The sequence below is a fragment of the Trematomus bernacchii genome, unplaced genomic scaffold, assembly GCF_902827165.1.
Source record: "Trematomus bernacchii unplaced genomic scaffold, fTreBer1.1, whole genome shotgun sequence".
Taxonomy (NCBI): Eukaryota; Metazoa; Chordata; class Actinopteri; order Perciformes; family Nototheniidae; genus Trematomus; species Trematomus bernacchii.
Window position 1 is genome coordinate 15,503,265 of NW_022987714.1, and position 21,116 is coordinate 15,524,380.

The following is a 21,116-nucleotide window of genomic DNA, read 5'->3' on the forward strand; positions in this document are numbered from 1 at the left end:
GTAGTACCCATAGAGTCCAGTAGAGGGCTCTGCCTGTGTTTATATAACAAGGGTTACAATACGTAACCCAACGTTACAGGTGGAGGACTTACTGGACATGTATACACTCATTACATACTGTACGTAAAATACGACCAAGAATGTGAGACAACTTTATACAAATTCATATCACATCCATTAGGACGTTAGGACTGTAATTTCCCGTGTTCAGTGAATGCAACAGAGGCATGACACCAGACCAATCAGAGAGTTGCATGCATGAAAATAAACGTGTGCTTGTGTCATTCAAGCGGCTCTGTGTGTGTGTGGCAATAGCGCATATACTGTAGAGAGAGAGGAGAGAGAGAGGGAGAGAGGGAGAGAGAGGGAGAGAGAGGGAGAGAGAGGGACCTGGAGCTGGAGCTGGAAAAGCACAGTTTTTTCCTGTTCACACCGCAGCGGCGGCGCGTCATAGCTCCGGAATGCGGTTCACTTCCAGCTCCAAAAAATTGTCGGTCCAGAGGCAAGAGCTTCGGAGCTATGACGCGGCGTCTCTTACGTCGAGGCGTGCAGGAAACCTTACTTTGACTATCCGTTCGCTGTTATTGATCATTGTGGAGAGCAGGCAGACGTTTTGTTTGTTATTATAGCAGCTATCGGATGGAATTAATACATGGGCTGTACAGGTTGTCATGTCCGACTATCACAAGTAGAATCATAATGAAAAATACGCCGGTAAAATGTGCCTGTAGAAAACGGCTTAGCAAGTAGTCAGTTTAGCTTCAGTTGCTATGCTAACATCACCCATGTTATACCAGAGAAACTTTCATAACAGCGTTGTGATGCCAAACAGCGTCAATTCAGACTGACACACATTCACTTAAGGGGAACTGGGGATATGTATCAGCTGCTTGTGTGACAGTCAGACAGTGAATACTTTAGAGCCGTGTGAGCTAACCCGGAGCTAACGGGAGAATAAACTCCCGTCGAAGAGCAGCCAGCACTGCAGCGGTCGGTAAATGCCGCTGAAACACATTAATAAACAATGAACCACGGCACTCTGGAGAAAAGTATAAGGTTGGAGAAGTCGTTATTTAATTTAATCTGGCTTCGTATGATTAAAAGCAACACGATCATCGACCCGACGCAGTCCCCGGCCCGTTGTTGTTGTGGGAGAAAATCAGCGACGTAAACTGTGACGTCATGACGCAGCAGCGGCAGCTCTGGGCGGTGTGAACAGAGCGGGAGCTGAAAAGGGAAACCGGAGCTGAACCAGAAAAGCTCTCGCTAGGAGCTAGAAAGGGAAAAGCGCTGGTGTGAAAGCCGCATCTGAGTGTTTAGATAGTTAACTTTAGTCTAAGCTATCTCAGTGGGTCTCAAACGGTTTGGTCACAAATAATTCAAAAGATTATTTCCGCGGCACACGTTTATATGATCATTATAGTTATAAAAGAAATAAGAGAATAAAGGAAAAACAGTTATGAAATAGTATATGGCAGTAAACCAAGAATAGAGTTTAAAAGGGTGATTTGTAAAATATCCATAAAGAAAAAGTAAATCTGCTTACAGTTCTGTTTCATATGGGTGTTGAGAGAGGTATCCATAGATCTCTTAATGTTGCTCTCAAAGTGCACCAGATTGATGCTTTTAACTTCAATATTTAAAAAAAAATCTTCCCGCGGGAGCATCCCCCCGGACCCCCCTAGAGGAGGTTAGGTCCACCCCCCACTCAAAAAATAGCACTTTACCCCTGCCTATATGCGGTGAGATGATTATCGAGCCTTCATTGTAACAGTCGCGGGTGTACTGTGTGGGGAGTGTTGCAGTAAAAAATTCCACTGTAGCGCCGCGGCCGCCGCCACTGTGGGCTAAGCCCCGAATGTTTTCAGGTCCAGGCGACGCCCCTGTTGATCAACATTCTTCCTTTTCCAATGAGCAATTATCCATCAACCATTTCCTGGTTACACATTGAACATGTCAAGTTAATTTGTTTCTATTTGTTTATTTACATTTTCAAAATGTGGGGGGCTCTGTTTGGAAATGGACATTTATTTTTGTTTAATTGATTCACATTTTATTAATTAATTATTATTTATTAAAAATAAATGAATTATTATTGTTAATATTAATCTGGTTTGTTTTGCCTTTTTTCCAGTGAGGCTACTTACCCCTGGTAAAATCTTGATAAACATTCCTTTCTTTGTCATTTTATGTTTATGCATGTTACTAACTCATTATCCCAGGGGCATCAAGTTTTGTGTCTCACCTGGGGCTGCACCTGTTGCTGTTGTACTGCCTGAAGCCTACCTCATTTTATTTTGGCGACACCGGGAAGATTGTTGACATCTTCATTTATAACAAAATTGTATATGTAGCCTACCTTCAGAATTCATCCTATGTGTTCTGGTACTTTTTGTAGTTACTCATAGCCGAGCTATCCATACCAAGAGACACAACGGAGTTATTAAAAAAGTTGAGATTTCAGACCCTTTTCATACATAATCCTGCCAGCCACTAGCAGAGGATGGAGGTGGTACTGTCAAAGCATCCAATCATATGTAAATGTCCCCCAAATTTAATTTGTTGTTGACGAAAGTGCTAAGTGCTAAACCGGAAGAACTAACATGTATGCGTTTAAATCGGAAGTCTTTATAAAGTGAATACACAAGCACCCCGTTTGGCAGTTAAATACAGGTAGTATGTCTGGACAGACATCCAGGAAGAACAGGAGAGAATCTATCGGTATGTCAGATCAGAAGGCCGTGCCACTTTGCTATTGGCTGCCGTACTGAGCACATCATTACGCTCCAGTGTTTGTCTTCTGAACTCTTCTCCTTCCCGACCGTCAACTGTCCAATTAGATGTTTTGGGGATTTCTTGGCCGTGCGCATTTCATACACAGACACCACTATTTTACACTGCTCCAGAGGAAACTCTGGTAGGGAGAACATGGCGACCTCATTGAAGACAGTCACCAGGCAGCGAGCCACTGCAGAGGTTTTCATGTACCGCAACTTGCTCTGGTTGCACTGCACACTGATCCTAGCGCACAGGGCTACAAAAAACAGAAAAGGAAAATCCCTGACTGTATGTTATACTGCTGCATTTTCATAGCTTTATTTTTCTTAGATGTGTTAGCTATTTACCTGCATCAGATATCTCAGAGTGGGCTGTTCTGACCTTTAGCAATCCAACCTCCAGCCTTTGAGAAGTGGGTAGAATCTTTAACGACAGAAGAACCTTTCCTACAAGATCCTATTCAGAAGGTGGGAGGATAAACACAAAGCAAAAAATTTTTTTTACAACAAATAACAGCATTGAAATATTAAATAATAGACAAAACATTAAAAGACGTATTTGTATAATTAAAAAAATTAATTTAACACAGATTTAAAAAAAATAAAATGAAATGCTAGATGTTCAAGTGAGTTACATTAACAGGAAAAGAAACAGGAAAAACTCAACTGAAAATCATTCTGTAAGTATACTGTAGGTATGAGGAGGACTTTATCCCTCTTTAACCCTGCAAATGCCAGGAGCATATTCAGTGTCTCACCTTGTGTAATTTATGTCCCTTTAACTGTTTAATATGTAATATCTTGTTCTGAATGTTCAAGACTTTTGAATTTCAAAATAATTCACCTTGACCGAAAGATTAGGGAAAAAAAGTTCTTATTTGATTGCTATGTGTGTCTTTGTACACATGAGCCGCGTTCACACCAAGTACTTTCCTGTACTTAGTTCCGGCACTAAGAGCCCCGGCGCTTTTAACCCCAGGGCACTTAGTACAGATCGCGTTCACACCGGAGTACTTTTCCCTGAGGGAAGATTACGCAAATGAGCCGCTGACGTCACTTCTTCTTCTTCTGCTTTGGCTTTACTGGCAGGCCACAAACCACTTCACGGCGAGTACAGTAGGTGGCGGTATGCACCTTAAAGTTGTTTGCAATCCGCTGCAAAATAAGAGAAGAAGAAGAAAAACTTCCCGCGTATACTGCGACGCCCACCCACTCGCTGTACATTAGGCGTCTGTTGTTTACCTTACCAAGAAACTGTGCCAGGTGTGTTGTATGCACAGTAAATAGGCTCAGCAGCAAACATAGTGGACTCCATTTTGTGTTGTGTAAAATGGGGGGGGGGAATTAAAGATTTGCAAATCCCCATGTCCTCCTCAGAGGACAATCATAAAAACATTTAGTTTTAGGTCAAATAATATTTAAAATTATATAAATTATCATATTTGTGTATGTGCCCCTGCCATTCCTCCACAAGGTTGCAACATTGATGATAAATAAATGACAAATAAAGCTTTGCCAGTTTATAACCGATGAAACATGATGGTATCAGAATAATCACTTACATGTGATGTATAGGATGCTACGGTCACTAAAGATAAAGTGTCAGGAGAAATAAGCAAGCTACAGGATCTGTTTAACAGTAAATAGAAGTTCACATTTTTAATGTAAATAAAATAGAAGTTGTACATGTAAATTAACATTATCAATATAAAATAAAGTGTCAGTTGTATCAAGACTATATAATAACAGTAATAACAATAATATAAAATGAACTGGTGAGCATCTTGTCCTCCGTTTCCTGGGCCTTGGTGAACAGCACCATCTGATCCCCGTGCATCGACTCTTTCACCACGGCACGCCGGTCCTCCAACGCCTGGACGGTGTCAAAGAAATTCGCATCCCGTGTCCGCTTTCCTAAGAGGGAAAAATAAGCAAGATACAAGATCTGTTTAGTCGCCATGTAGTTTTACAACATACTAGGAGTGTGTTTTTTGTATTTTCACAAATAGAATTAAGGTTTCACAAATCTGAAACTGTGTTATAAAGAATCTTTTGACTCTCTGGGATAATCCAGTCCAGATTTGATGAGTCTAGGTATAGTGGTTTTAGATCAGGACCTGGTCTAATGTGGCCAGGATGTTTAAAAGCACTGAAATCTCTCTTTTTTGTATTTTCACAAATAGAATTAAGGTTTCACAAATCTGAAACTGTGTTCTAAAGAATGTTTAGCCTCTCTGGGATAATCCAGTCCAAATAAATCGGCTATGCAGCGATTTAAGAGGTTCAAACACGGAGGATTGTGCTTCATGTATGCTTGAACTTTGTTTAATGTTGTTGAGGCAAGTTTTCGTACCGGAAGTCATGTGACCTCTAGCCCGGATGTTTACAATGTTTGTGAGAGAGTAAAAAGCGAATACGTTTTCACGCTGTTTCATAATTGTACCAAGAAGGAAATAAACATGATTGTGAACATCAGTTCGATGCGTAACGTTCTTTCAAGACAAAGTTACAGTGTGTGTACCTTTGCGTTTGGTTGCTGGTAAGGGGGACGAGCTAGCGCTGTGATCTAGAATGCAAAGCTCGCTTGTTTCCAATCCCGAGAGTTGTCCATCCTCGCCTGAAACAGACGATTAGTGCCATGAGTTAGTGAAGCAAATTACAGAAACACTACACAGTTATTCACAAGTCAAAACGTTTATAGCGGCCGAGAATATCTAGCTAGCTAGATGTAGCTAGCTCGAGGCCGGTGTTAGCCTATTCAGCCTAGCATGGCTAGCTTGATCTACTGAGCAAATAAAAGTACATCTGAGACCATTATTGTGCAGATTAAAACCCCAGTGCATGTAGTTGATTTTACCTTCGTCGTGGTCGTCATCGTTGGCCACTGAATCCGCCGTTTGTAGTCCTGCCTGAGTTTCTTTATTTATAGCCGGTGTGCCGTGGGGCTGTGCACGATTCCCAGGTCGAGTGAAAGCTACTGAACTGGCTTCAGTAGCATTCCCTGGGTCGCGTCCTCGGCGTAGATCTCCAGAAGCGCCGACACCTCCTCATCATTTTTTGATGCTTGCCATAACTGCTTTCAAAAACAAACTACTCTCCGTCGGTGTGTTGGGATTTTGTAGCGAGGAAAACAAAACATTTTCACAGTTGTACGGGGCGTGGTTTGCAATTCGCCCAGCCAATCAGCACTGGGGCACTTTTCACCCACAGGAAAGTACGATCTCTCAGCAGGCTCTAAAAATGGGGGTAAAAGTTCCCGAGATTAAGTACGATTTTTGGTGTGAACGCGACATAAGGGGTACTAACGGAACTAAACGCGAAAAGTACGGTGAAAAGTACTCCGGTGTGAACGCGGCTATGGTGTCCTTCTGTACCTTCTGTGGTATCATTAGATCTTCTTGTAGCTCCAGAGGGTAGGAGATGTTGAGCCGCCCTAAAGGAACCCTCACCTCCCCTAACACTGAGTGTCTGGAGAATTTATCAAAGTCCCTCACCTGAGATGCACAAGGACACAGGACAGTCAGTCATTTTACACAATCACATGTAAAAAAAATACATAGATTCTGCTTAGATGTTTTTTCTTCAACTGACTAAATACTAATTCCCTATAATTGGAGAGAAATTTAGAGGAAAGTGGTGTATCTATGTATTTCAGGACCTCCATCCTGAGGTTGATGTGATGAAGCTGCTTTTCTTCTAGCAGAGGACAGCTGAACTGGTCTCCAAATAAAGGGTTACAGCTGCCTTTCACAATGCGAGTCCGGCATTCCTGCAGCACTTTCCACAAGACGGGTGCAGTCCCTTCACCCTAAGAAGGTCACAGAAGTAATCTATTACTCTATGAGAATGTGAAGGACAGTGTTATATTTTTACAAAGTGGGCCTAATGAGCATAAAAGGAGAAAACAAAAGCTGTATGTTTCCCAAAATCAAGATTTGTAATTTCTACAATTAATTAACGAGGTAACAAGGAATGAGTCCTAAAACACAGAAATTAGTTAAAATTCTAACACTTCCGGTTCCCTCGTCTGGAAGTCCATTTGTTTTCCTTTACTGTGTTTGATGTTAGATACCTAAAATAAAGGCTGGAATCAACTCAAAATGAAGAGATTTTAACCTTTTGTTTCACCACATAAAATGTTTCAGTAAATACCCCACTGGTGAATATCCGAAGCTTTTATTTGTCATAAAAACAGTGGTAGCTAACAAGTGGCTAAATGAGACTACTCATCGTCACACGCCAAACATTAAGCGCCTTGAGCTTAGTGAATGGTGACATGAAGTCATGTGACCTTGATGTAGCCTAACGTTAGCTTTTCACTTCTGGCGATTGCATTTACGCTTAAAAAATCCTAAAAGCGGAGATGATCCTGCTGAACAAAATTTGTAAATAGCATAAACAGTTGTTTGACACAAAGCTTATTTTCTGCTACAATCTGGAATCCATTGAAACATATGAAGGTAGATATGGTGCAAAATGCGAGAGCGTGTAAAACCTGATGTGAGTACTTGCTTAAAAAAATCTGAGCTTGTGTGCATACATTTATACTTGTATAACATATCCATGTTTGAAGTCACAGAATAAAAAAAAAGTTTTGTAGCTTGTAGAAAAAAAATGAACTTAGTGATGAAATGTTCACTTCAAGGTTCAAGGTTCAAGGTTCTTTATTGTCAATCTGACATAGCTACAGAGTAATTATGCAGTTGAAAATCTTATGTCACAGGCTTCTCCAACAATGCAACATAATAACATAATAACAATAAGAGCATGAACAATACAAAAATAATAATAGTTATAAAAATGAAATAAAGTTATGATGTGGAATAGTGCAATAGAGTCTATATACAAGTTATTGGAATGATTTATATATATTAGGTATTAGATACATACTACTGAGTAGCAGATGAATGTTTGATGTTGTTTTAACAGTTCAATTTTTTAACAGTCTCACTGCCCGCGGGAAGAAACTGTCTCCGAATCTTCTTGTCCTTGCCAGGATGCTGCGGTAACGTCTGCCAGACGGCAACAGAAAGAACAGTTTGTGGCTGGGGTGACGGGGGGTCTTTGATAATCCGTAGTGATTTCTTCCTGAGCCGCTGGGAGTAAAGGTCCTCCATGGATGGCAGCTCCGTCCTGGTGATGTGCTGTGCAGTTTTCACCACCCTCTGTAAAGCCTTACGATCGAGGTCGGTGCAGCTGCCGTACCAGGCCGTCATGCTGCCAGTGAGGATACTCTCTATCGTGCACCTGTAGAAGTTGCAGAGTATCCTGGAATCCATTTTGAACCTCCTCAACCTGCGGAGGAAGAAGAGCCGCTGTCGAGCTTTCTTGGTGATGGTGGTGGTGTGAAGAGACCATGTCAGGTCCTCAGTGATGTGGACCCCAAGGAACCTGAAGCTTTTGACTCTCTCCACCGTAGTCCCATTGATGGCGATGGGGGCGTGTCCCTCTCCCTGCTGCTTCCTGTAGTCCACAATCAGCTCCTTTGTTTTGCTGATGTTGAGATGGAGGTTGTTATCCTGGCACCAAGATGTCAGGTTTTCGACCTCCTCTCTGTACGCCGTCTCGTCATCATCTGTGATCTGGCCGATGACGGTCGTGTCATCAGCAAACTTCACGATGGTGTTGGAGCTGTGTGTGGCCACGCAGTCGTGGGTGAACAGGGAGTAGAGGAGAGGGCTGAGCACGCAGCCTTGAGGGGCACCGGTGTTTAGAATCAGGGTGGAGGATGTGATGTTTCCCAACCGCACTGCCTGGGGTCTGCCCGTCAGGAAGTTCAGGATCCAGTCACAGAGGGCGCTGTTGAACCCGAGATCTCTGAGCTTGATGGCCAGCTTGGAGGGCACAATGGTATTGAATGCTGAACTGTAGTCAATGAACAGCATTCTCACATATGTGTTCCTGTTCTTCGGGTCCAGGTGTGAGAGGGCAGTGTGGAGGGTGAGGGCTATGGCGTCGTCTGTGGACCTGTTTGCTCTGTAGGCAAACTGCAGGGGGTCCAGAGATTCAGGGAGGGAGGAGGTGATGAATAATTTGACTAACCGCTCAAAGCACTTCATTATGATGGAGGTGAGTGCTACTGGGCGGTAGTCGTTGGGGCAGGTGATTGTTGTCTTTTTGGGGACAGGAATGATGGTGGAGTGTTTAAAACATGTGGGGACTACAGACTGCAGCAGGGACCTGTTGAAGATGTCTGTGAACACCTCTGCCAGCTGAACTGCACACACCCTGAGAACACGGCCAGGGATGCCATCAGGTCCAGGAGCCTTGTGTGGGTTAACCCTTTTAAAGGATTTACACACATCTGCCCTATTTAAAACAAACGGGCAGTGTAGCTCCTGGTCCCTCTGTACCTCCACAGCCCGGCTGCTCTCAAAGCGTGCAAAAAAACTGTTTAGCTCATCTGGGAGAGATGCGCACGCAGACACTCCCGCAGCACCCCCCGCTGCTCCTTTGTAGTCAGTCATTGTCCTTAGTCCCGCCCACATATTCCTAGTGTTACAGCCTTTGAAGTCAGATTCCACCTTGTCTTTGTACTGTCTCTTTGCATTTTTAATTGCTCTCCGGAGATCATACCTAGACTTCCTGTACTCCTCCAAATCTCCCGCTGTGTGCGCGATAGTGCGCGCTTTCAGTTTGCCGCGCACCTCACCGTTTACCCAGGGCTTTTGATTTGGGAATGTCCGTACAGAAACCTTCGGTACCACGTCATCGATGCATTTCCCAATGTAGCAGATGACAGTGTCCGTGTGTGTGTTGATGTTATTGTCCTCAAACACACTCCAATCCGTGGATGCAAAGCAATCCTGCAGTGCCTCATCTGACTCCACGCTCCATCGTTGTACTGTTCTTGTAATCGGTCTGTCCCTTTTAAGTTTCTGCTTGTACGCAGGCAACAACAGTAATGAGATATGGTCTGATTTGCCGAAGGGAGGGCGAGGGAGAGCCTTATATCCATTCCGGAAAGGGGAATAAACATGGTCCAGTATGTTTCCCCCGCGCGTCGGGAAGTTGATGTGTTGGTAATATTTTGGCAAAACCTTCTTCATGTTGGCGGTGTTGAAATCTCCAGCCACAACGAACGCCGCATCTGGCCGCGAAGTCTCGGTTTTATCAATAATCCCAAACAGCTGATCGAGTGCCGTGTTGTTGTCGGCGAGTGGCTGCGGCGGGATATACACTGCTGTTATCACAACAGATGTGAATTCCCTCGGCAGATGGAAGGCCCGACATGAGATCATGAGGTGCTCTAGCTGTGCGGAACAGTCCGATGAAATAATCTTCACATCTGAGCACCAGTTGTTGTTAGTCATTACACACACACAGCCTCCCTTACTTTTCCCCGAGTTTGCAGTCCGGTCCTGACGAAAAATAGAGAATCCATTAGGGACAATGGCGGAGTCCGGGATAGCGGGGTTGAGCCAAGTCTCAGTGAGAATTAACACGTTACAGTTCTTAATGTCCCGTTGAAAAGCAATCCGGCTTCTGAGTTCATCTAGCTTATTTTCAATGGATTGAACATTAGCCAGAAGAATACTCGGAAGAGGGGGCCGATTCTCACGTTTCCTCAGTCTGACCAGCAGCCCGGCCCGGCATCCGCGCTTTGTCCTCTTCTTGCGTCTCTCAGGTAGAACAGCAACAGGTAGCCATGGTGAATCTCCATTGTTTGTCGGAGGGTTATTATTGTCCACGAAGTTTCGCAATTGGAGAAGTTCCTCTCTGCTATATTGTATGGCAGAGTAGGTGCGGTCGGCTAGCATGTTGCGAACCATGTTAAAAGTAAAACGGCAAAAGTAAAACAAATATGTACAAAATACGAAAATGGGCAAAGTTGGAGAGGAGCACATAGACGATGCGGCCATCTTCATCGGCGCATCACAGCTTGCAGAAAAATATATATTTTTTAAATATATTTTCCATTACAACTGCAACTTGGTTATTACAACCTCTCAAATCAGTCATTACAACTTCACGAATCTGCTCTGTGGCAGTATAAATCGACGAATCTGCGGCCTTGACTTTTGCTACACCTCTTGCGATGAATGTGTCGCAAAAGTAATTTTCACCTGTAGATGTGGGGGAAGGGAGGGGGGTTGGAGCGAAGGGGCGGAGCTATCACAACGACGAGGCTCGGGTCAGTCACACAGTCACAGCCATAGTCAGGTCGAACCGGATGACTGCGGGGCTAACGGTCCGTGTCTTCATGCTTATATCGGACTATTGTGACTCGCTCTGCGGTTAAAACAGACGGTGCATGAATGCGGTTTTGCGGTAAGTGAAATTCGAGTACTTATTTATGTGTTTATGATTTTAATCAGCTACGTAATGAATGTTAAGGCTTGGGTTTGCGTGTAAGCGAGTGGTAGCTACATCTGTGCTAACGATGCTAATCGTAGCCTGCAAGTTAAAACCATAGACTGTATATATGAAGGTTAAAACGAAAGTGTTAAGCGTTAAGTGCAGGGCTCTCGGCTAACTTCTTTCACCATCCTCCCGGAACCGTCCCGAAATACAATCTAAGCCGTCCCGAAATTAATGTGGACCGTCCCGAATTTAAAATATTAGTTTTTCTACATTATCATTAGTTAAAATCATTCAAAGTGACCTTTAACATAAATAAAACATCATACAAATCATTAGATGATAATTCATCAACCTTTTTAATTGAGTAAATCAGTCAAACACATAAACAAAGGCCAAATATATTTAAAAAAAACACACAAGCGAGAAAGTTACTCTAATATTGAATCCAATCAAGTTCTATCCAATTATCAAAAACATCCAACACTCTGTCCTGAAGACAGAAGACAGAACCCAGAGTAACCACTAACCAGGATGACAGTCTGTAACACAGTCAGGAGACCTTTACAAACTGCCCCGCCCCCTCGCACACAGACGGGGGAGAGAGCTCTCTCGTCTGGATTGGAAAGATCGAAAATAAGATCGAAAATACATCATAGACGCATTTTGTAGACTTATTGCATATTAGAAACGGAGTTGGCGAAACTAAAACTGCGATATAATGTTCATGTAGCAATAATACATGACATATATGTTTTAAATGTCTCCACTACCGATAAAAAGTCAGATAACGTCGGAGCTTAACGCTACCACTGTCTTTAATAATTCCGGCCCGGGGCCCGTTTAATACCGGGGCTCGGTACCCATCCCTACATGGGGAGAGACGCAGCATATTGCTAAGGACTAAATACGATGGAGAGTTCTCATCTCAGCCTTATTACCCATAGGGGATGAAGAGGAGTTAGTAAATAAAGAGGCCGGCGCTCCAGGGTTAGGTTCTGCTGTGCGTTTTCGTGATGTAACGTAAACAATTGCAGAATTCCTCCACGGGATGCCATTGTCATTGTACATCACTCAACGCGAAATACACACACTCAGTACATAGCTAGACCCAATAATTTGCGGGCCAGGAGTTTGCGGGCACAGCTGTGTGTGTGTGTGTGTGTGTGTGTGTGTGTGTGTGTGTGTGTGTATTTCGCGGTTTGCTAAATGTTTTGTGCGTGTGTGTTTATGTTGACAAGGAGGTTTAATAACTGTGTGCTACACAAAACGTGCAGTCAGTTTCATTTTCATCGCCGTTCGTACTGTAGTAGAGTTATCAGGGTATTTTTATTTTAACTCTCGTCCCAAATTCGTCCCAAGATTATTTTTTATCCTCCCCGACCCTATTTTTTTCGGCCCCGGGACGACGGGACGTCCTTAAGCTCGAGCCCTGGTTAAGTGGGATAATACTGTAGAACAAACGGCTTCTGTTTGAGGTTGGTAAAATAAGGTCATCCTTGTAACTTAGAGAGATATTTTATTATGTAGGTAGGAACTGTATGCATCGCTAAGATTAATTTAAATCCGCTATGCTCAAGTATGTAGACAAGCTAACGTCGAAGTAGTGTATGTGAAATCAACCTCACAATAAGATGTGTGTATATTACAATTATTAATGTCATATTTCAAGATGATTACTTGGATATTACAATATGGTTGGTTGAGCTGGAGTTCATTATTGAGCTTACACGTTAACGTCAGTCATCTGAAGAACGAACCCAAATCTTGTTGTTTTTATTAATTGTATTACCAAATTGGTATCAAATGAACAGTAAGCATTGGTAACACAACTTCCAAAGTTACAGTAAAATAAAAAGGACCCTGACTCGGGCAATACACAATCCAACATGTTCAACAGAAGATAATAAGTTATATTGTTTGTACACATGGTTCTTTACATATATATCTGTTTGTTTAAAGTGTCCAGGTGATGCAGACAGGATGGACCAGAGAGTGAGAGACAGCACTGGACTCAGCAGTGAACTTCAGCACAGGTACAAATACTCTTTTTTCATACTGTACAAAGAATCAAGAAAGATATTGGTTGAAATAAATGAAGTATTGACTTTAATACACTGATATACATTCCATTAAACAATACTAAATACTAGATCACCTACACATCAGTGAAGTTGAGGGGTTTTTCCATGCAAAGGGTTACATGTTAACAAGCAATATTACTTTGTCAGCTTTCTAATTTAAGGTATTGAAGGCAAAGCTATTAGTGAGAACTGCTACTATTTATCTCTCAATATTGTCTGTAAAAAACGTGGTAAAAGTTATTATTTCAGTGAGACAACAGAGCAAGCTTCTACAGTTGCACTAAGTTTTGATAACAGTTAAATATTATTTTGATAATACAATATATTTCAATGTTGATGAATGTCATACTGTTCATTCATAATCTGATTGTCTTTGTAGCTCACTGTTGAAATAAAATAAAACGTTACAATTACAAAATAATTATATCTACAGCCCCTAAACACAAACACACCTCTTTCATAAATAACACACTTGTTCTGCAATAATATGTTTTATGTTTCCTGTAATTTTTGTTAGGAAAGGACATGCCTGAAAGACACGACTCAGCATCTCCTCTTTCTCTGAGGGTCAAGAAAAACATCCAAGAGGAAAATTAAAAGCTGATGTTATGAGATTTTAAGACCAGTACAGGACATTCACTAAGAAACTACTTTTATTGTGAAAACAAAGTCAGCTGATCGAATGCACCTATTTCCACATCTACACTCCATCAGCTGATTATTTCTATTTGCCTCACTTCATGAGCTTCACAACACCTGTACCTTGTACTGCAGAGTTTGCAACGTCACAAATAAATGGGGCAAATCTTCAGTCAGATGTGAATGTGTAATCTAACATTTTCAGTAAGAATAATGGACAAAAGGAGTGCAAATACAAATACAATTTATTGAAATGTGAACCAAAAGTTCATCAAAAATGTTTTAAATAAAAAGCACATATGGACAGAAGGTGTAAACCTATTAAATGTATAAGTAAACACATTTAGTCAAATAAAGTGACAGACTAGGCCTGTGCAGTTGGTATCAGCTATGCCCAGCATGGGCTCCTCCATCAGGCCTGGTCCTCCTCGCTGAGGAAAGACCCCCAGTCCTCTCCGGCCAAACCAACAGACAGGACGTCCATCACACAGAGGTTTCTCCCTGAAGTCTCTGCAGCTCTCTGGACACCACGCTGTCTCAATCCGTCCACACTGAATATGAGAGGGGGAAAATGAAAATAATAAATGCTTTAGACAATAAGAAATATAAAAGTGAACCGTTGAGTTGCTCAGTTTTTTTTTAGATTGTCAATACTATTACTGTATAACTAATATCCCAGGTTAAGAGGCACCTTCAAATAAAGATTGGTCTTTAAATACATTTTGTCTTTTGAATTGTTTGTCTAAAGTCAAGGATCTAGAAGTGGTACTTCTAGTTTTAATGGTAGAGTCTGGTTATTATGCTGTTTGGAGGAGGCATCACAGGTAAGAGCACTAACTAGCTACCATCACATGTACCTTAGCTTGACTTAAATGTATTAAACGTATAATTAAGTGATGGCAAAATATAAATAACTAATGTCATGCAAACATATTAATATTTTCTTGATTCCAGTGTTGAATTTAGCACAATTGCATACAAACGTCAAGGGATTTTAAGATTCTGAAGTCTTCGTTCTAAATAGAAAATAGCATGGATAATTTACAAAGGCTTTAAAAACACATCAGGAGCCCAAGACAATTATAAAACTTGTCATTATTTCAGTACAGTTCAATTGGTTTTATTTTCATAAACGGTTATCAACCGTTAGTGCCAAAGCAGTAGGCTATAATATATGAATTACTGCTGTATAGACTACAGTACAACCACTACTTGTTTAACTAGCATAAATTCAACAAAGCTAGCATTAGCTGGCTAACTGACGTTATTTTGCCGCTAAACTGCACGATATAAAACGGTGGTCTTAGCGGATTTAATCCTCAATCACAATAATAATATTCAAAGTAATACTGGGGAAGTAATGGGCAAAACTTACCGTTGATTGACGCGCCATGTCAGCGGACTGGTAGCGACACGGACCGTTAGCCCCGCAGTCATCTGGTTCGACCTGACTGACTGTGACTGTGTGACTGACCCGAGCCTCGTCGTTGTGATAGCTCCACCCCTTCGCTCCAACCCCCCTCCCTCCCCCACATCTACAGGTGAAAATTACTTTTGCGACACATTCATCGCAAGAAGTGTAGCAAAAGTCAAGGCCGCAGATTTGTCGATTTATACTGCCACAGAGCAGATTCGTGAAGTTGTAATGACTGATTTGAGAGGTTGTAATAACAAGTTGCAGTTGTAATGGAAAATATATTTAAAAAATATATATTTTTCTGCAAGTGAACATTTCATCACTAAGTTCATTTTTTTTCTACAAGCTACAAAACTTTTTTTTTTATTCTGTGACTTCAAATTTGGTTCACAGATACATGGATATTTTATACAAGTGTAAATGTATGCACACAAGCTCAGATTTTTTTCTGCAAGTACTCACATCAGGTTTTACACGCTCTCGCATTTTGCACCATATCTACCTTCATAGAAACAATCCCATTCATTGTCAAGGGAGCCTTTAAGAAGCTAACTTCCGGGCCTACAAAAATACATCATCACTGCACCAGTGACATATTGTATGTGATAAGGAAGACAACAATTACCTCTTCGTCTGTACATTCTTCAACTTCCACTTCTTCTGAGTTTGACCACATGAGTCTTAGTTTAACAAATGGCTGGAGGGTTCGCGTCGGGCTTTGCTCCAGAAGCCCCTCCACCTGCAAGACGGTGACCACCAGCTGGGACTGCAGTTGGTCATAATAGATGGAAAAGCGCAGCGTTCCTTCGACCTAGTACAAGAGGGTTTGTTAGAAAAGACACCATTAACTAAATTATGCTGTTAATGTTTAAAAAGGATATTTTTGAAATACAAATGTTTGTCTGCCAGTTGGTCCACACTTCTTGCAGTGGAATTCTTTACTAATATTCAAGAATGACTTACCCTTAAGATTCAAACTATTCGACCAAATAATAATACAAAACTAATGACATTTTCATCAGCAACAGGTTTACTTTGTTCCGTTTGTAAAGCATGCTAAACTGAGATGGTTAACATGGGTAATATGTTAAACCTGCTAAAAGTATTAGCATATTAGCTTTACCATTGTTAGCATAACACTGCTGAAAACCCATTTCTTCTCTCTGGCGTTCAGCCCCAGCTAGGCAAGTTATCTTGGTTTTACTTATTTATGCTGTAACGTTATTGTTGCTTTTATTGTATTTAGTTTCTTTTGATCTATTTTTACCTGTGTACAATTATGTCTTTATTCTTTAATGAATTGCTGATTGTCTTATTTTCAATTTGGAAAGCACTTTGGTCAACCGAGGTTGTTTTAAATAAACTTGACTTGACTTAATACAATTTTGTTCAAAATCCGTGCTTTTCCAAAGCGAAAAAACACATCTCTATTTATGAGACATGATAGTCTGATGAAGATGGATGTTATACATACAGATTTAAAAACTACATAAGGCTAAGTTGCGGTACAATGAGAAGGAGATAAAACTAACAAATCTTTATGCACATTTCCTGTAGGATGCAAAATAAGCCGTCATGCATATAGCAATTTTTGTATGTAATATTGTTTTGTTTTTTGGTGTCATTCAAGTAAAAAAGTCATACAATAAGGCATGTTTCTTTGTTTTGGTTAACTTAAATTAGTTTGTACATTAAGCAAAGTAAATGTATTGACAAACCAAGTAAATAAATAAAAGTTAAAAAAACAAAGGATGCACATACATTCAATGTATGTGCATCCTTTGTTTTTTTACCTCGAGTAAAATCAAATTGTGAGAGAGCGTTGAACGTTTTTGAAGGTAAGGACATTAGATGAAGAGATTAAACAGGATTTGGAAATTGTAGATTGATTGTCACGTGACAACAGGATTATAGAGTAGTGCTACCTTTTTATTGTTGGCCTGCTCTTCCATCTCTCCGTCTGCCTGTACAGATCCTGAGGAAGGTAATGAGGCCTGAGACAGACAGCGACTCAGCCTGCGGACCTCTGTGTTGACATTCTCCACCTGGGGCGACACAAAGTCATGTAAACACACACACATTTCTATCTGTGGTGTTTGTTATTCACCACAGCGCCTTCAGCGTTTATTTGACTTGACAAGTACCAACATCGTCTTTGTTCAAACAAGTAAAATGTAATCTTTATGTACACTGACAATGGGACCTATTTTGAGCATCTCCACAAAATGTAGGAACAGGAACACCTACACACATAGTGCAATATGTGTGAGATTAAAAGAGGTGTTCATGGTGATGATTGATCAATAAAGTCCAATCTTCATCTTGTCTAAACAAAGTAAAAACTACACATTTTCTTTGCAAACAGCAGTCAGATGACAGAAAGGAAACAGTAGACTACTTCAATAAAATGTGACCAAGCTCACATAAACAGAGAAATCTCATCTGCACATACATGTCGGGATAGAATCCACAAAAGATGTCCTTCGGGCTAGGCAAGAGCTGACTGACCATTTGTATATGTACCAGTATTATTTCAAAATGCATTGGTACATATTGTTTGAAGTCCTGTTTTACTTATTCCTAAAACCTTTCGTTGAAAATATCTAGAATTTACAGTATTTCTGTGAGTTTTCGTTGTTTTGCCTGATCTTCTTGTTTTTGTGTTAAATTATTTTTTTGTCAGTAGCTTTAACAGTTTTTACACTGTGTTTCCTGAGTATTGACTGAAAGGCAGCAGCTATGTAAAAAGGTCGCCAACAGCTGCTCTGATCCATCTTGCCCAGTTAAGGCCAACCTTCGACATCTAAAAAATCTGGTCATGGCTAATATTGTACTGTACAGAAGCTGCTTTGAAGTGTGGGCATTCTGATACAGGCATGATTTATATATCCTGAGACCCAGCCACTGGGGCCTGTATTTAAAAAACTATGCATTCAGTCTATTTGAGTCCTAATCTACTGTGAAAAACACATCACAGGCTTTTTAGTGACAAACATAGCACATCACGTCTTTTCAAAATGGAATAGAAGCAAGTGATCAAAGGCTATATTTGATTTCTGTTCAAAGGATGTTTTTTTAATTATTAACAAGACTCTTAAATGTTTATTTAGAAGTGTATGTTCACTTAAACCACATGTGTCAATCCTAATTGACTTTAATAGGTATTATAAATTAAACTGTCTTAAAAAGAAATATTGACCCAATGTCCAATGCCAGTGACAATATAGAAAATAAATAATTATTTAATTGATGCATATCATATCATTTTTGTTTTCAATTGTGATGTTTCTCACATCTCAATTACTTATAATACGTTTTTAAAGTATTAATGAAAAAATTATTAAAAGTAGTATTAAAAAGTCTAATGCCAGTGACATGTATATTTGTGTGATGTGCTTCCTTAATACCAATTACCTTTACTAGCATTAAAAGTAGGTAAAAAAAGGCCATAGGAAGACTTGTGAGATATTAAGTATAAGCAATATGGTCATAAGAAAAGGTGTGGATTATATTCTACTCTATCCACACCTACAATCCATTTCCTCTTACCCTGGTGCTTGGAGCTCCTGAGTAGATTCTCGCTGTCCCCGACTTTTCATCCGAGTACAGCTGATCATTGTTCACTACAGTAAAAATCAGACACACAATTGCAATTTGTATTCCTTTCTTGGTACACAGCATTATAAATGTGTGCTTTGTATTGTAATCCTATCTACTCACCGGTATCTTGCCGCGTGTATGTGGTGTATTTCTGTGAGCAGCACCTGAAGACCTGCCATGCCAAGATACCCAGCGCCAGCAGTAAAAGAGTGACTGAAATTCCCAGGATGCAGTACTTGTCTGGGAATGGCATTGTCAGGTTCCCAGCAGCAAACTGCATTTGTAACAGTTGGATTATCGCTTGAGGTAAAGAAAACCGGTACACCTGTGGCGTAGTCAGAAATATTAAATGATCTCCTATCAGAAGTGGTTTAGTCAAATCGCATTTGTCAAACTCACACTGCATGCAAAGCAAGATGAACATTGCAGGGGAAACCTACAGTTAGAAGTAGTATTTATATTTAAACAAAGAAAGTTGACGTAACACATTTAAACAATTCAGGTTTGGCAAAATGCTGCCCTACAGAGTTTTAAAAATGAATAAAAAGATAAATGGGGAAGACTAAAGGCAGCATTTCTGTTGCTGCTTACCTGAGACCAACACACAATTAAATAAAAAAGACACAAAGCATTTACCTATGGTTAGAAGGAATAATCAGCTAATGTTTCTCTTCAGCGATGAAGGTATTTCACTGTGCTGTCCACTCTTCTAGTTTCACAGAAACAAAGTCAGCAAGAGGAATTCAAAGCAGCACCTTATCATATAACTGTTCCTCCTGTTTGTGTCACACTCCTCTTACTATCCACACACACCGAGCACATGACTTCCTGCACACCATTCTGGGCAAACTGGTTTTCATAAGATTTAAATAACATTTCAGGGAGCTTAACAAGGCCTGACCTTAAGGTGTCTTCCTCTTTAAGATCCCTCGGCAGGCCTGCTTACAAAGTGTCTACCAGGATAAAAAAGAACTAGTTGATTTAGTCCTAACATCACTTCATAAATCAAAACATTTATGTTCATTAAAACAGTACGTTTTTCTCATGTTTTTAGGAATATCCTTTCGAAAAAAGATATTAATGAAACTGAAAAGTTTGCTGGATGTAAGTGCTACTGAATCAAGTTATGTCCAAAATGGTGTACAGTAGAAGTACTAAGTTGCATACAATTACTCAGTTTAAGTAGTACTTAAGTACAATATTTAAGTAAATACACTCCATTACACTCAACCACTGACAACATCTATTAACCTGTTAAGCCCTGAGCCTGTTTTTCAGGTCTCAGGCTCGAAAATGATATTCCCAGGACAAATGACCATATCTTCCCTTCTAAAAGGGTTAAATTAATAATCTTTTTTCTCAAAGTATTGATAAACCTGTGAGTTGGATGTAGAAAAGTCAGAATCAATATAGATGTTTTTTATTTTTAAAGAAAATTCAGATTTTACATAGTAAAAAACTGTAAATGATAGTGTCCATCCAAAGATTATGTTGGACTTATAGTGAAAACTACCCTTGGATGATGGTAAGGTAGACTAAAAGCTTTAGGAATCCAAAGTACAACATATAATAAGTACCCTGTATCAAGATTGATGCAAAACAAGTGACATTTGACCTTTTTAGAGAGATTTAGCAAAAAGAAACCACTTCTGGGGTCATTTGGGTGGATTTTCCATATCTCTGGCTTCCCTTGCTCGATTTTGATGGTTGACACCTCTTTCTGACGTTAGAGCCAATAGAATCGAAGGGGGAGTCCCCCACACACACTCATTGTGAAACGAAAAGGTGGGGGCTTCGCGCATGTAATTTTGAGTGAACCTATCTCTAGCTTTGACATCTGGAAACGGAAAAGCAGTTTTAATGCTTATGGATTATCAGAAATCATTTCAAAGGGACACAGACACATTGGATTAACCTATGGATTAACTTCAGCAGCGTTTTTATCATTTTAATGCCATTGAAGACCACTTTGGAGAGACTACAGAGCCAAGGTAAAAATGTTAGCATTTTTAGCTACCTAGCGTCACCTGTTTTGATGTCCGTTTTTGCTTATAACGTCGCAAATTCGTATAATTCAGTGATAATGTGGGTACCCATCGATTCTGTGTCACCTCACGATGTGAAACGATGTCATGGATGTAGAGAAGAGATAAATAATAAGGTTTTGTGAGTGATTTTCGGTGCAGTAAGGTGTTAGCATTTTTCGCTCATTGCTAATTCAGAGGCTCAGTGTTAGCATTGTGGGTTTTCTTTTGAAAAATAAATAAAAATGATCAGTTAGATGAGTTTCTTCCCGTT

The 21,116-nt window shown here is 40.4% G+C and overlaps 1 protein-coding gene across 1 annotated transcript; it reads right to left on the reverse strand.

The window, feature by feature from the left end:
• Window positions 1–1,890: 1,890 nt before the first annotated feature.
• On the reverse strand, window positions 1,891–19,578 carry syt19 (synaptotagmin XIX). Its single transcript, XM_034141153.1, has 9 exons — window positions 19,455–19,578; window positions 18,939–19,143; window positions 18,768–18,841; window positions 17,144–17,263; window positions 15,844–16,029; window positions 6,436–6,585; window positions 6,152–6,271; window positions 3,126–3,234; window positions 1,891–3,034 (listed from the first exon to the last, which is right to left on the reverse strand). The coding sequence occupies exons 2-9, from the start codon at window positions 19,096–19,098 to the stop codon at window positions 2,727–2,729; spliced, it is 1,227 nt and encodes a 408-aa protein (XP_033997044.1). The 5' UTR covers window positions 19,099–19,143; window positions 19,455–19,578; the 3' UTR covers window positions 1,891–2,726.
• Between the last annotated feature and the right edge of the window lie 1,538 nt (window positions 19,579–21,116).

Excerpts from the sequence above, each read along its gene's own strand:
- syt19 (XM_034141153.1), bottom strand. The coding sequence starts at position 19,098 with ATGCAGTTTGCTGCTGGGAACCTGACAATGCCATTCCCAGACAAGTAC. Across the intron at positions 16,030-17,143 it reads AGCAGGCCAACAATAAAAAG|GTCGAAGGAACGCTGCGCTT; the intron begins GTAGCACTACTC and ends CTCTTGTACTAG. Across the intron at positions 6,586-15,843 it reads AAGAATGTACAGACGAAGAG|GGTGAAGGGACTGCACCCGT; the intron begins GTAATTGTTGTC and ends TGACCTTCTTAG.